The 15323-nt window shown below is 41.5% G+C and overlaps 1 protein-coding gene across 10 annotated transcripts in view; it reads left to right on the top strand.

The window, feature by feature from the left end:
- Nucleotides 1-2157: 2157 nt before the first annotated feature.
- Nucleotides 2158-15323, top strand: part of LOC137301207 (eukaryotic translation initiation factor 4 gamma 3-like) — a 284740-nt gene continuing 271574 nt past the window's right edge. For 7 of the 10 annotated variants that reach the window (XM_067970674.1, XM_067970671.1, XM_067970673.1 and 4 more), the window contains exon 1: nt 2158-2491. In XM_067970674.1, coding sequence (XP_067826775.1) covers nt 2430-2491 — 62 coding nt within the window. In that variant the 5' untranslated portion in view covers nt 2158-2429. Of the gene's footprint in view, nt 2492-3382; nt 3478-4669; nt 4717-15323 lie in introns of those variants that run through there. The other 3 variants (XM_067970666.1, XM_067970668.1, XM_067970670.1) reach the window with 3 other exon arrangements.

Genomic DNA, 15323 nt, shown 5'->3' with positions numbered 1-15323 from the left:
TCCTCATTTTCTATCCCACCAGCCTCCACATTCAACGGATCATCCTCTGCCATTTCTGTCACCTCCAGCACGATGCCACCACCAAACACATCTTCCCCTCTCCTCCCCTTTCAGCATTCCGAAGGGACCATTCCCTCTGCGACACCCTGGTCGACTCATCCATCGCCCTCAACACCCGCTCCCCATCCCACGGCACCTTCTCGTGCGAGCGTAGGAAATGCAACACCTGCCCTTTCACCTCCTCCCTTCCCACTGTCCAGGGCCCCAAACACTCCTTCCAGGTGAAACAGAGATTTACTTGTACTTCTTTCAATTTAGTATGCTGTATTCGCTGCTCATGATGCGATCTCCTCTACATTGCGGAGACCAAACGCAGATTGGGTGATTGCTTTGCTGAACACCTCCGCTGAGTCCACAAGCGTGACCCTAAGCTTCTGGTTGCTTGCCAGTTTAATTCTCCGTTCCACTCCCACTCTGACCTCTCTGTCCTCGGCCTCCTACACTGTTCCAATGAAGCTGGAGGAACAGCACCTCATCTTTCGATTAGGCAAATGTAAGGACTTGCGCAACACCAGGTTATAGTCCAACAGTTTTATTTTAAATCACAAGCTTTCGGAGCTTACCTCCTTCGTCAGGTGAGTGATTAGGCAATTTACAACTTTCCGGATTTAACATTGATTTCAATAACTTCAGATCATAACCACTGCTCCCATTTTTTCGGACAGCAGGTGCTGGTAATGGTTCTACTGTTGCCATTTACAGCTCCTCCAGACCCATCTTTTGTTTCTTTACTTGTCCCATTACCATTCCCTTTGCCTTGCATCAACATGCCTTTTGTCATTTAATCACTCCTGCCCTCCACCCTATCACACATCTTCCCTTTTGTTCTTCCTTCCCCTCCACTTCTCCCCCACCCCCAACTTTCCATGACTCTGTACTTGCTTAAAAACTGTTAAATCTTTACTTCTTTCAGTTTGGACGAAAGGTCATCGGCCTGAAACATTAACTCTGTTTCTCTTTCCATAGATGCTGCCTGATCTGCTGAGTGTTTCCAGCATTTTCTGTTTTTAGAACTAAATATATGGCTGGTTTACTTTTGATAGAAACTGCAATAAAAATTGGAAAACATAAACATTTGTGTTGCAATGTATACAGCCCCTACTGTAGTACAACACTTAATGTGGGCACTTTAACACAGTGCTGTGTTTTTTTATTGCCGTTTACGTTATTATTTCCTATGCTTTTTTTCTTTACATTTCCTGTGCTTTCATAATTACTGAGAAGGCTGGCTTCTAGGTTTCCACCAATCAAATTGGTTACTTGGAGGCCATGCTGGTGATTCAAGGGACTGGATTTCCTTCCTGTGACAGCATAGCTGAAGCTGGGAATTTACTGAATGAGGAATTATCATGGGTGCAAATATATGTCTCACCATTCTGGCTGTGGTGCTTTAAAGCTCCAACATGCTATGTTACATTGTCAATTGGATAGTTCAAGAGGTTTTTTTTTGGAGCAGGCTATTCCAGAAATTAAACTGACATAAACACTCTGCAACACAGCCTCGATGTTCCTATAAAGTAAATAAGGGACCTGAAACAACTATCAGCTTTTCACCTTTCTTCTTACCTGTATTTACAGCTATTCCAGAGCTTTTAAGTCCCATTTCGCCTGACAGGCACTTTTTTGTGAACATGTGTGTTTGCTTGTTTAAGATAAAAAATACCTCCATTCATTTCAATGACTTTGGATAGCATCAGTCACCGACTTGCCCAGTGTCATTCGTTAGTACCCCTTATTTTGATTTAAAAATACAGCCTATTTTGATTAAAGTCACTTTTACAATTTGGGACATTCTGAGAATGTGGAAGACTCTATATAAATGCAAGTTCTTTCCTCACTAATAATGAATGTGGGTTTACAGTGCATGTCACTCCTGTTGTTTATAATTATTACATGTTAATAGCCTTGAAACCTAAGCCACTTTTTAAGAAAAAAAAAGATTTGGCTGCCCAAAAGTTTTGCCCTTGGTGACCCTGCCATTGCTTGAGCGTTTCCGGAAACGGTCGAAGATCGGGCGCCGAACTTTTCCGGAAGTTGCCGAGCAGCCGGCGTCGAAGTTCTCCGGAAGTTGCCGAGGGCCGCCGGGCGTCCGTCTTCTCGGACTGAGAGCGGCTTGGTTCGCCATGTTGGTTTGTGTGTAAAAAATCGCTTGCATCCGTCCTAAAGCTTGACTCTTTCACTCTAAGGACGAGCCCCGCTGCTAGTTCACACTCTGGGCCATCTATCAATGCTATTATTTTTGTGATTTGCAGGTAAACTCACGTGGGAAACGTCCTTCTGAGGGAGGACACCCTGAGGTACATCTCTCTGTCTCTCTATACAACAAAATCCGCCTGGTTTTTCCTTTTTTTTGTCTTCCTCAGCCTGAAATGAGCTTACCACAGAAAGCCAAACCACAGCCTGTAATAAGAGGACTACAACAGCCTGCTTCGTATCCTTCACTTTTTGGGAAACATTCAATTTATCGATATATAGTCCAAAAGAAAATAATAGTAACTTAACTGAGAGGATTTTTACCTTTTTTAAAAATAATGTTGGTACATTTTTTTGAGGGGGTGGGTAACGTTGACACAATAGGTTACTCGGGGTTAGAACTAAAATCTTATTAAGATCTGTTTGGTTTCTGGGCACTTGTTGCAAGTGTTGATGATGGGTTCAAGGTTTTTTTCCTCTTATAAAAAAAATAAGATTGATTGTTAAATGTTTCGGAAAGAAATTGCTTTGTGTTTGGGATGATTTAAAGGATGTTGATTGAAGAGAAGGAGTGTAGAGAGAGGGGGGAAGAAGCTCTTAACGACGAACCTTGTTTCGATTTTTCCTTTTGAACCACCCCCCATTTCCCCCCCCCCAAAAAAAAAGGGAAATCGTAGCTACACATCTAGAACCATCTTTTTTTATTCCACTGTTTGAGATAAAAGTCACAGGCTCATACTTTCTTAAAAAAACATTGTAGGGGAGCCGGTGAAGGAAAGGGAACCTAGTGGGATTGTTTGGTGAAGATGTTATATTTCTGGGTGGGTTTGTTAGAATTTCTTTTTTTTTTCTCCCCGTGTTCAATACGTTCGTGTGTGGCATTTTAAAAATTAAAACATTTCCTTGTAAAGATTTTTTTTTGGGAAATTGTTTAAAAAGCTGTGGTTGTTCCGGGGGGTGGGGGGTGTAGGGTAGGGACTGTGTTTGTGTGTGACACGTCTTCAGAAAATGCCGGTTACAGACAGACACCAACTCCACTGCAGTCAGTCTGCAGCTCCTGATCGCAGCTCTCCATTAAAACCTGCAGTCCTGTAGACCACAGATCTAATTTAAATCTACAGTGTATTTTATATAGATTGATTTTTTTAAAAAAGGAAAACCTGACAGATGGAGAATTATGGACCCAATTACATGTTCTGTGCAGCGACATACAGCGAGTTTACAGTATGGAGCATATTTCATATTTCGATTCAGAAATTCTACTCTGGCCTCTCCCTGAATTTGGGATCAGGGGTTTGACCATTTTCATCTTAATTTTTTTTTCTGGGAACGTTTTCACTGTGTAAACGTGTGCATTTTACACTTCCGGGCTTGAAACAAAAGCCCTGTTACAAAATGGAGAGACTGATGTACCACCGGGGGTGAAGCCCAGTCATAATAGAGTGTAGTGATGACCTCTATTTGATTTGTTCATGTTTAATTTGTAATGTGAAATCTCGTTGTTTCACGGTTCTTGTTTTCATAATATATTATTTGTAGAAGGCCTTGTAGTTTAAAGGATAAAGTACTTGTTTTGTGTTGAGATGGCTTTATATTGCAGATGAGCGATATAATTATTGAGAATATAGTTCCTTGAAATGGTTGGGGGGGGGGGAGAAAGGAATGTTGATTTGTCAGTTGCAATGTGACTTGAAATAAAATGGTGTATATTAGTCCAATTGTACTTTAAATTGTAAGAATTGGATTGTGAAGGGGCTTGATGATCAGCCAAGGACGTGGCTATTAGGAAATGATTCAGAGATTGCTGTGATATTGAATAAATCATTGCACTAATAGAGATAATGAATGGGGATATTAACTGGTTTGGATTTAAATGCCAGACTTTTGTCAGGATGCACAGCGTACAGTATGTCTGTGGCATTATAGTGGCTTGGATTAAGTGTTCAATGTTAAATTGTCCTTTAGCATGTTATTGTAAATAAGCAATGTTGATGTGTTTAATTTTAAAATACTAAATACGAGTACTAAAGCAGGACTATTCTTCATTCTTTTATTTTAGATTGAATTACGTGTGTGGTTGGTAGATGCTTTAGCTTGATACAATTTACAGGTTTTAACAGAACAAGCTAATTCATTTGCATTGAGGAAGCTGTTTTATTTACTAAATGGCATTTTGAAAAGCTTTATTTTGTCGCACCAAGTTCAAGGCTATAGTTTTAGGCCTTGGTTTAGGATCTCGTTTCTGTGCCAGATAACTGCTCTCCCAATCCCCACAGCTGACACTGGGCATGCTCAGACACCCAGCACTAGTTTCCTGCTAAATAGTGTTTCAGTAAACTGAATAAGGCACTAACCTTGCTAGATAGTGTGCAACCTTTTAATAGTCATAAGGCATGCAGGCGCATATCTGATGCAGACTTCCTGGTAAATAATGTACTCGGTGCTGACTGATGTGCCACACAGGTACCATTTTATCTGTTATATTAAAATCTGAGAAGCAAAAATAAGCTTTGCAAAGTAGTATTTAGCTTTAGTCAGTAGATGTTTGGCTCAGCTTGCACGCAGTGTTAAGGCTGTAAGGGCTGTTGCGTGATTTCTGCATCAAAGTAATCTGGATTACTATTTTAGTTCATGTGAACAATTCTGCCGTGTAATGCATTCAGTTAGTAATCGGTGTTAGAAAACAATTTTTCTCGTGTGCAATTTGAATGTGCTCAGGGTTTTAATTTATGTACGTATATATAATTTTTTTATATACAATTTTGTGCTCTTGCCCCCACCCAAATCTAATGTGAGCACAGCCTACAGTCGTTGGTTTGAATTGAGTTTTGCGCTGGATCCTTAGGGACAAAAATCTTAATGCCAAACATTTTTTAATTTAGATATTTTATGTCTTTAAACATGTGTAAGACTTTGATACAAAACCAATTTCTTTAATTGCGCAGAGTAAGATTTTTTAATTTTGTTATACAACCTGAGTTTAAATCCATTAGGGCGGGGTGGTGGTGGTGGTGGTGGAGGTTGGAAGTAATCTTGGTTTAGCCCCTTTGAGCAGTTTCATTTTTGAAGGTTAAGACCAGGGCTGCAGCAAAAAAAACCAAACTGTTAAATGGCAGTGTTCCATACTGATGCATTGTTTAATCCTGAGGTCACAAAACACAGCTGTGCAATTGCAAGTAAAATTTTGCAAAAATGTGGAAATGATGTGGGGTGGGGAAAGTCAGTAGAATTGCTGGGATGGGGGGAGGCGATTATAAATATTGATCTTTATTCTGCTGTAAGATTTCAGTTGAGTTATTGAAGGGCCTTCATTTGGGACACCTTTTCTGAGTTCTTGACCTTGGTAATAAAACCCTAAAAGCATTTTTCATGGCTTTTGGCTTAGGTCGTGGATTACAATATTTTATACTGCAGCTTTCAAATGGAATCGAAGCACTTGTGGCGACAGTGATTTGGTCTGGGGCATAAAAGTTAGTACTTTCCAAAATGTATGGATTCAGCCCTTTTTTTAATGTAGGCCTCTTTGCAATGCACACTATTCCCAAATTAAAAGCAGGCAGGTGACCTATTCCCAAGCCTGTGTGGGATGTAAGCTCATTGTGCACAGTGCATGACTCGATCTGCAGTTTCTTCAAGGAAGTGCTTTGCTTCTTGAAGCCTTACCCCAGGCGTCCTGGCCGAGATTCGGAACGTGCTGTTTAGATTACGCAGAGGAAAGCCCGGTGCTGAAAAATGCAAAATACTGTTCTGAAAACATTCTTATGATTTCAAAATTCATGCAAAGTTGCCATAGTATTGTTGATGAGGTTTTGAAAATGTTCTGTGTAAGCTTCCATTTTCATGTATGGGTTGTCGAAGTGTGATGGTGTGCATTGCTACCCAGTATGAAATATTTGCTTTGTTTCTCTTTTTTTATTCTTGTTTACTTTTGTCTTGGTCCAATTATGATGTTGAGTGTAGCCGGCCCATAATGATCATAGTGATAACTATGCCAAGTTTCAATTTCACAAGTATGGAAGAATTTGGGTTTTACTTAAAAGCATCAGTTTAGATTGAGATGGACATTTATTTATCAATTTTTTTTCGCTGCCAACTTTTGAAGGTGGTGATTCTTGTGGTTCCACAAGTGGTGGCAGCCTTCCAGTACCATGCCCTAGTGACTATTCTTCTTGTGAGCCTACACAGTATCGACATGCTATTCTTCATAAAAGGCATCAAAGGCCAAGCCCGGTCCAGTAGTCACCCATGTCCACACTTTCTAACAGGGTCCCTGGGCAAAGATCAGGAGTGGAAAACCTCTCCGCTGCTTCACCCTGGGGTGCTAAGACCAATTGTTGCACCACAATTGGTGTGATAAACTTAACTGTGGCTGAGATAAACCTAACTTGGTAGGGATCGAACCAGAGAGCTTTAGGCCTGTTTGATTCAATGATCCGGTGGGCAGTGCCTTTATCCACTAGGCCATTGAGGGGAGTTTTTTATTTTGAGGGTCTTCCTAGCCATGTACCACCTGTGGCAAAAAGGATGTGCAGGTGAGCTGCTTCCTGGCTTCCATTGATGCGAAGTTTATAATGTTACTGTTGATTGGGAGTAAAAGATCCAATGCCACTAGGCTTCAGAAATAGCACTTGACAAAAATACTGGTCTGCAATTAATATTTAAAAACAAAACTAATCACTAGCTAAGAAACAGCATGTGGTAGGCATGTGTGGTGAGCTTGATTTGAAGTGCAAGGTTGTGTGGATAGAAACAGTATAGAATCATAGAATGGTTACAGCACAGAAGGAGGCCATTCGGCCCAGTGAGCGCTGGTGGCTTTTTGTAAGAGCAATCCAGTTAGTCCCATTCCCCCGCTTTTTCCCCGTGGCCCTGCAAATTTTTTCCATTCAAGTATTGATCCAATTCCTTTTTGAAAGCCACGATCGAATCTGCTTCCTCCACCCTTTCAGGCAGCGCATTCCAGATCATAACCACTCGCGCAAAAAGGTTTTTCCTTATGGCAGAAGAACCAAAGACGACAATCAACTTCAATCTATGTCCTCTGGTTCTTGACCCTTCCGCCAGTGGGAACAGTTTCTCTTTAATTACTTAATCTAAACCCATCATGACTTTGAACACTTCTATCAAATCACTTAACCTTCTCTGTTGTAAGGAGAACAACCCCAGCTTCTCCGGTCTATTCATGTAACTGAAGTCCCTCATCCCTGGAACCATTCTAGTAAATCTTTTCTGCACCCTCTCTAAGACCATCACATCTTTCCTAAAGTGCAGTGCCCTCAATTGGACACAACACTCCAGCCGTGGCCGAACCAGTGTTTTATAAAGGTTCAACATAACCTCCTTGCTTCTGTACTCTCTGCCTTTATATTTATAAAGCCCAGGATCCCATATGCTTTTTTAGCTGCTTTCTCAACCTGTCCTGCCACTTTCAAAGACTTGTGCACATATATCCACAGGTCTCTCTGTTCCTGCGCTTCCTTTAGAATTGTACCATTTAGTTTATATTGCCTCTCTTAACATTTTGGCAGGAAAAATGATCACTTCGCACTTCTGTGTGTTAAATTTCATCTGCCATGTGTCTGCCCATTCTACCAGCCTGTCTATGTCCACTTGAAGTCTATTACTATCCTCTTCACTGTTAACTACACTTCCAAGCTTTGTGTCATCTGAAAATGTTGAAATTGTGCCCTGTAACCCTAACCCAAGTCCAAGTCATTAATATATATCAAAAAAAAGCAGTGGTCCTAGTACCGACCCCTGGGGAACACCACTGTGTACCTTCCACCAGTCTGAAAAACAACTGTTCACCACTACTCTCTGTTTCCTGTCACTTAGCCAATTTCGTATCCATGCTGCCACTGCTCCTTTTATTCCATGGGCTTTAATTTTGCTGACAAGCTTATTATGTGGCACTTTATCAAACACCTTTTGAAAGTCCACATACACAGCATCATCAGCCCTCTCTGTTACCTCTTTAAAAAACTCAATCAAGTTAGTTAAACACGATTTGCCTTTAACAAATCCGTGCTGGCTTTCCTTTATTAATGCACACTTGTCCAAGTGACTATTAATTTCGTCTCGGATTATCGTTTCTAAAAACTTCCCCACCACCGAGGTTAGACTAACTGGCCTGTAGTTGCAGGGTTTATCCTTACACCCTTTTTTTGAACAAGGGTGTAACATTTGCAATTCTCCAGTCCACTGGCACCACCCTCATATCTAAGGATTGGAAGATTTTGGCCAGCACCTCTGCAATTTCCGCCCGTACCTCCCTCAGCAGCCCATCCGGACCTGACGACTTACCTACTTTAAGTACAGCCTACCTTTCTAGTAACTCAATTTTTAGCCCATCCAGTATCTCAACTACCTCCTCTTTTACTGTGACTTTGGCAGCAGCATCTTCATTGATAAAGATCGATGCAAAGTATTCATTTAGTACCTCAGCTATGCCCTTTTGCCTTTGAGCGTAGATCTCCTTTTTGGTTTCTAATCTGCCCCACCCCTCCTCTTACTACCTGTTTACTATTTATATGTCTACACAAGACTTTTGGACTCCCTAAATACAGTTAAACTGTTATACTATTTTGGCCAGTTAATTAGCTCAACAAAAACTTATTTCAGCATATGAACTCAGTACTGAATTGGTGAGTGGCCATTGTGATCCTGACCATTTTTATTCGTTCATGGGATGTGGCGAGGCCGGCATTTATTGCCCATCCCTAATTGCCCTTGAGAAGGTGGTGGTGAGCCGCCTTCTTGAACCGCTGCAGTCCGTATGGTGCTTGTTATGTCTTTTCGTAGCGAGATTTTACAACTGAGTGGCTTGCTAGGCCATTTCAGAGGGCAATTAAGTATCAACCACATTGCTGTGGGTCTGGAGTCTACAACCCTCCGAGATCTCTGCGCTCCTCCAATTCTTGCCTCTATAGGCCAGACCGGGTAAGGACGGCAGGTTTCCTTCCCTAAAGGACATTAGTGAACCAGATGGGTTTTTACGACAATCTGGTAGTTTCATAGCCACCATTACCGATACTAGTATTTTAATTCCAGATTTTTATTTTAATTAATTGAATTTTATTAATTGAATTTAAATTCGCCAGCTGCCATGGCGGGATTTGAACTCATGACTCTGGATTTTAGTCCAAGCCTCTGGATTACTAGTCCAGTAACATAACCACTATGCTACCGTACCCTCTTACCATGGTAAAGTAACCCTCTTCACCCTTCTGCAGCCTTTGACACGGTTGACCATGATGCCTCTCTGGCGTCCAGCTGGGTGGGACTGGCGCTCGCCTGATTCCATTCTTATCTAACCATTTGTAGCCAGAGAATCACCTGCAATGGCTTCTCTTCCCACTCCAGCACAGTTATCTTTGGAGTCCCCCAAGGATCTATCCTTGGCCCCCTCCTATTTCTTATCTATATGCTGCCTCTTGGCGACGTCATCCGAAAACACGTCAGGTTCCACATGTACGCTGACAACATCCAGCTCTGTTGACCCCTCCACTGTCTCTGATTTGTCACACTGCTTGTCCGACAGCAAAAATTTCCTCCGACTAAATATTGGGAAGACCGAAGCCATTGTTTTTGGTCCCCGCCACAAACTCCGTACCCTAGCCACTGACTCCATCCCTCTTCCTAACCACTGTCTGAGGCTGAACCAGACTGCTCGCAAACTTGGCATCTTATTTTACCCTAAGATGAGTCCCACCACACATTTGTTCCATCACCAAGACTGCCTTCTTCCACCTCCGTAACATCATCTGTCTCCGCCCCTGCCTCAGCTCATCCGCTGAAATCCTCATCCATGCCGTTGTTACCTCTGGACTTGACTATTCCAATACTCTCCTGGCCGGCCTCCCATCTCCCACCCTCGATAAACTTGAGCTCATCCATAACTCTACTGCCCGTATCCTAACTCGCACCAAGTCCTGTTCACCCATCATCCCTGTGCTCGCTGACCTATGTTGCATCCCGGTCCAGGAACGCCTCGATTTTAAAATTCTCATCCTTGGTTTCAAATTCCTCCATGGCCTCCCCCCTCCCTACCTCTATCCTCCTCCAGCCCTACAACCCTCCGAGATCTCTGCGCTCCTCCAATTCTTGCCTCTTGCGCATCCCCGATTTTAATCGCTCCATCCTCCATTACAACAGTGACTACACTTTAAAAGTACTTCATTGGTTGTAAAGTGCTTTGGGATGTCCTGAAGTAGTGAAAGGTGCTATATAAATGCAAGGCTTTCTTGCTTTAGCTGCTTAGGCCCTAAGCTCTGGAATTCCCTCCCTAAACCTTGCTGCGTCTCCCTCCTTTAAGACACTTCTTAAAACCTTTTGGTCACCTGTTGTAATATCTGCTTATGTGGCTCGGTGTCAAAAATTTTGTTTGATAACGCTCGTTTGAAGCGCCATGGGACTACCTTAAAGGTGCTATATAAATGCAAGTTGTTTGTTGTAGTATACAGCTGAATGTTTCTCTGATCAACATCAGTATGCTCATGCTCAGTTGGTACTTTGATTTTTAAATTCATTTGCGTGTGTACTGTTCTTTGAGTTGTGTGAATAGTGTACATTTAAATGCAAATTAAAAACTTTCAGATAATGTCTACAGAAAACTACTTAATTCTTTTTACAGAATTTTGCACTAAATCTTGAGGCTGCTTTAATAGGTGACCATTTATTGACCACGGTATTGCGTAGGCTCATCCTTTTAAATTCCCTTCGTGTGCCATTCTTGGATTAAGGGGAAGGAGGGATGGGTAGGAGATCTCCTTCCAATCCTTTGCTATGCTCTAACCTGATTCAAGAGAATAGCACAGTTGCTGATAGCTTTTAGATGTCAAGGCCTTGGTGAGGGTGCAAATGGGAATTACCAGAATGATATTAGGGATGAGGGACTTCAGTTATGTGGAGAGACTAGAGAAGCTGGGATTGTTCTCCTTAGAGCAGAGAAGGTTAAGTGGAGATTTAATAGAGGTGTTCAAACTTATAAAGGGTTTTGATGGAGTAGATCAGGTGAAACTGTTTCCATTGGCAGGAGGGTTGGTAGCCAGAGAACACAGATTTAAGATAATTGGCAAAAGAAACGAGGGAGATGAGAAAAAAAAATTATGCAGCGGGTTATGCTATGGAATGCACTGCCTGAAAGGGTGATGGAAGAAGATTCGATAGTAACTTTCAAAAGGGAATTGGATATGTACTTGAAAAGGAAAAGAGCAGGGGAGTGGGACTAATTGGATAGCTCTTTCAAAGAATCGGCAAAGGCACGATGGGCCAAATGGCCGCCTCCTGTGCTGTATGATTCTAAGATTCTTTTCTTTCTCAGTAAGGAAACACCTCCCCAGATCAGTTAAGGTTATGGATTTAATCTGGATCCTGACAATGACGTATAAATGAGATTGCAGCTATGCATCCTATTCTGTTAAAAGTTGGTAATACTTCTGAATCCCAATTTTAACTCCCTTCAATTGACATAGCAGGAAATGAAGGTTTTGATGCTCCAGCTTATTGTGGCAAATGGAGCGCCAGGGATTAGTAGTAAAACATCTAATTACTTGGGAAAATTGAATTAGTCAATGCTGGTTACGATTGTTATTTTTTAACTGGATGGCAATGGATGCAGCAGGTCAGATTGCATTGTTTTATTTTCCTTCTAACAGTTGTAGATAATCCAGAAATTGGAAAAGTTGAGAAGTAAGACCATTGCTAAACATAGGTTTGGCACATATTTCTGTGAATGAAGACCGAATGTGATGATTGCTTGTCCACTACCTTTTAGAACAAATAGATTTTTGCCAAGAAAATGTCAAAAGTTTGTTTGACCTATTAAAGTATAGTACCGATCGTGAAGTTTGACTGAGGAGAGCATTTTAAAACTGAAGGTTTAGGATCGAAATGAAACATTTAATTTTCTTAACCTATGTGAATCTTCTGGATGTAAATTTGGAATTCAAGCTGAATATGATTGTGGCAAGAAGGAAGCCTTTACATTAAATTATCTTAAATCTAATGCCATTTCTGGTGTGTGTGATGGGGAGCAATATGCATGAAGTGACCATCACATTAGGCCTCTAATGAATGGTGTATTCTTCAGCACGGCCCTTATCATAGTAATATGATACAGCACAGACGGAGGCCATTCGGAACAATGTGCTTGAGCCGGCTGTTTGGTAAAGCTATCCAATTAGTCCCACTCCCCTGCTCTTTCCCCATAGTCCTGTAATTTTTTTTCCCTTCAAGTGATAATCCAATTCCCTTTTGAAAATTATTATTGAACCTGCTTCCACTACCCTTTCAGGCAATGCATTCCAGATCATCATAACTCGCTGTGTTTAAAAAAAAAAGTTTCCTCATTTTCACTCTGGTTCTGCCAATCATCTTAAATCTGTGTCTTCAAGTTACCGACCCTTCTGCCACTGGAAACTGTTTCTCCTTATTTACTCTTATCAAAACCCTTCATGATTTTGAACACCTCTATCAAATCTCCCTTTAACCTTCTCTGCTCGAAGGAGAACAACCCCAGTTTCTCCACATAACTGAAGTCCCTCATCCCTAGTACCATTCTAGTAAATCTCTTCTGCACTCTCTCTAAGATTTTGACATCCTTCCTAAAGTGTGGTGCCCAGAATTGAACATAATACTTCAGCTGAGGCCTAATCAGCGTTTTATAAAAGTTTAGCATAATTTCCTTGCTTTTGTACTCTGTGCCTCTGTTAGTAAAGCCAAGGATCTCATGCTTTTTTAACAGCTTTCTCAACTTGTCCTGCCACCGTCAAAAGATTTGTGTTCCTGCACCCCCTTTAAAATTGTACCGTTTAGTTTATATTGCCTCGCTTCATTCTTCCTACCAAAATGCATCACTTCACACTTCTCTGTATTAAATTTCATCTGCCATGTGTCTGCCCATTTCACCAGTCTGTCTGTCCTCCTAAGTCTGTTACTGTCCTCCACATTATTTACTATTATTGAGTTGGATATTTAACTGTGTAGTATACATTTTTTTTCTTTATGCAACAAAATCCTTTCTTGCTGTTCGTGAGCAGTGCTATTGCATCATGCATTTGTGGTCTGAAGTGAAATGATCTGTCTGAAAGCTCACCTGGAAGTGATGTACCTTATTTGTACACTTCACGTGGATTACTTAATGCTCATTAGAAGTGGTTCCTGTGTTCTGACTTTTCCTTGTTGGTACTGTCAGGCAGCTTCGGTACTGGTGGGAATATTGGAATTGTGTAGCGTGTTCAGCTGGTGGAGTGTTTTCCAAAGTTTGGTATCCGGATCACCTGGTCCAGTTGTGACTCTATAATCAGTAGAGCTGCTCCAGGGCACATGGTTCCTCCTTCAGTGATGCCACTGGAGCAGCTGATGTTAATTCTATTGTGATTTATATCAATTAGTGTTAATTGTATTCAGGTGGTGTCAATCAGGGACTCTTATCCTTTTTATATGAGAACTTATCTAGGGTGTGGTGTGTGTGTAAGGGGATCTCTATGAATAAATTGTAAACAATTTTACAACACCAAGTTATAGTCCAGCAATTTTATTTTAAATTCACAAGCTTTCGGAGGCTTCCTCCTTCGTCAGGTGAACGATGTGAAAATTCACAAGCTTTCGGAGGCTTCACCTGACGAAGGAGGAAGCCTCCGAAAGCTTGTGAATTTAAAATAAAATTGCTGGACTATAACTTGGTGTTGTAAAATTGTTTACAATTGTCAACCTCAGTCCATCACCGGCATCTCCACATCTATGAATAAAGGTTTGGAAACAACTGAAGACCAGTCTCGAGTATTCTATCCTTCACCACCTGGCTATCTGATTTATAATAGCTGAGACTTAAGGAGACCCAACATGATGGGTCTCCATTGAGGTGACAAGTTTGATGTTAATGTATATTTTGAATCAGGTGTCAGCCTTGGCTCAGTTGGTAGCAGTCTCACCTCTGAGTCAGAAGGTTATGGGTTGAAGCCCCAGTCCAGAGATTTGAACATAAAATACAGGCTGACACTCCAGTGCAGTACTGAGGGAGCGCTGCACCGTGAGAGGTCCCATTTTTAAATGAGATGACCTAAAAGATCCCATAACACTATTTCGAAGAGGAGCAGTGGAGTTATTCCCTGTGTCCTGGCCGATATTTATCCGTTAACCAACATCAAAACAGATTATCTGGTCATTATCTCATTGCTGTTTGTGGGACCTTGCTGTGTGCAAAGTGGCTGCCGGGCTTCCTACATTACAATAGTGACAACACTTCAAAAAGTAATTCATAAGCTGTAAAGTGCTTTGGGATGTCCTGAGGTTGTGAAAAGCGCCATATAAATACAAGTTTTTCTTTCAACAAGGAGGAAGTAGTTTGAACAAAAACTGCTCCTTTTCCCCCACCTCCACACACAACTTTTATTCCTCTTTAAAGGTAAAGTGCTAAGTTTGTGCTGGTTTCTTTTGCCCGAGCTTTTGTATTTATGGGAAAGCTCCTGATAGTCTCTCTTCCCCCAGCAATTCATGTTCAGGAGATTGGTATGATAGAGGGCTATCCCCACACAGTTCATCAATGAATCATACCAATGCTGGTCCTTGGCTGACCTAACATTTGAGTGCTTACTGCGTTTGAGCAATATGGAAAGAGACTCCTCCAAATCTGCCTTTATAGAAATTGACAGCACTTCCAAGTTATTCATTGGAAAAGTACCGTTTTCTAGAACACATCTTAATGGTCGGCCTTGGCTCAATGTAGTACTCTCGCCTCTGAGTTGAAGCTCCACTCTGGAGAATTGAGCACATAATCTAGATTAACACTTCAGTGCAGTACGGAGGGAATGTTGCATTGTCAGAGGTTTCATCTTTCGGATGAGAAACTGTCCTCTCAGGTGGATGTAAGAGATCTTTTGGCGCCATTCGAAGAAGAGCAGGGGCGTTCTGGTGTCATGGCCAATACTTATCCCTCAATTAACATCACTTAAACAGATTAACTGGTTATCTATTTCATTGATGTTTGTGGATCCTTGCTGTGTGCAAATTGCCTATTACGTTTGCCTACATTACAACAGTGATGACACTTCAAAAGTAATTTATTGGCT

The sequence above is a fragment of the Heptranchias perlo genome, chromosome 32, assembly GCF_035084215.1.
Source record: "Heptranchias perlo isolate sHepPer1 chromosome 32, sHepPer1.hap1, whole genome shotgun sequence".
NCBI classification, from domain to species: domain Eukaryota; kingdom Metazoa; phylum Chordata; class Chondrichthyes; order Hexanchiformes; family Hexanchidae; genus Heptranchias; species Heptranchias perlo.
The sequence above is the reverse complement of the archived record's forward strand: the minus strand, read 5'-3'. Positions and strand labels throughout refer to the sequence as shown.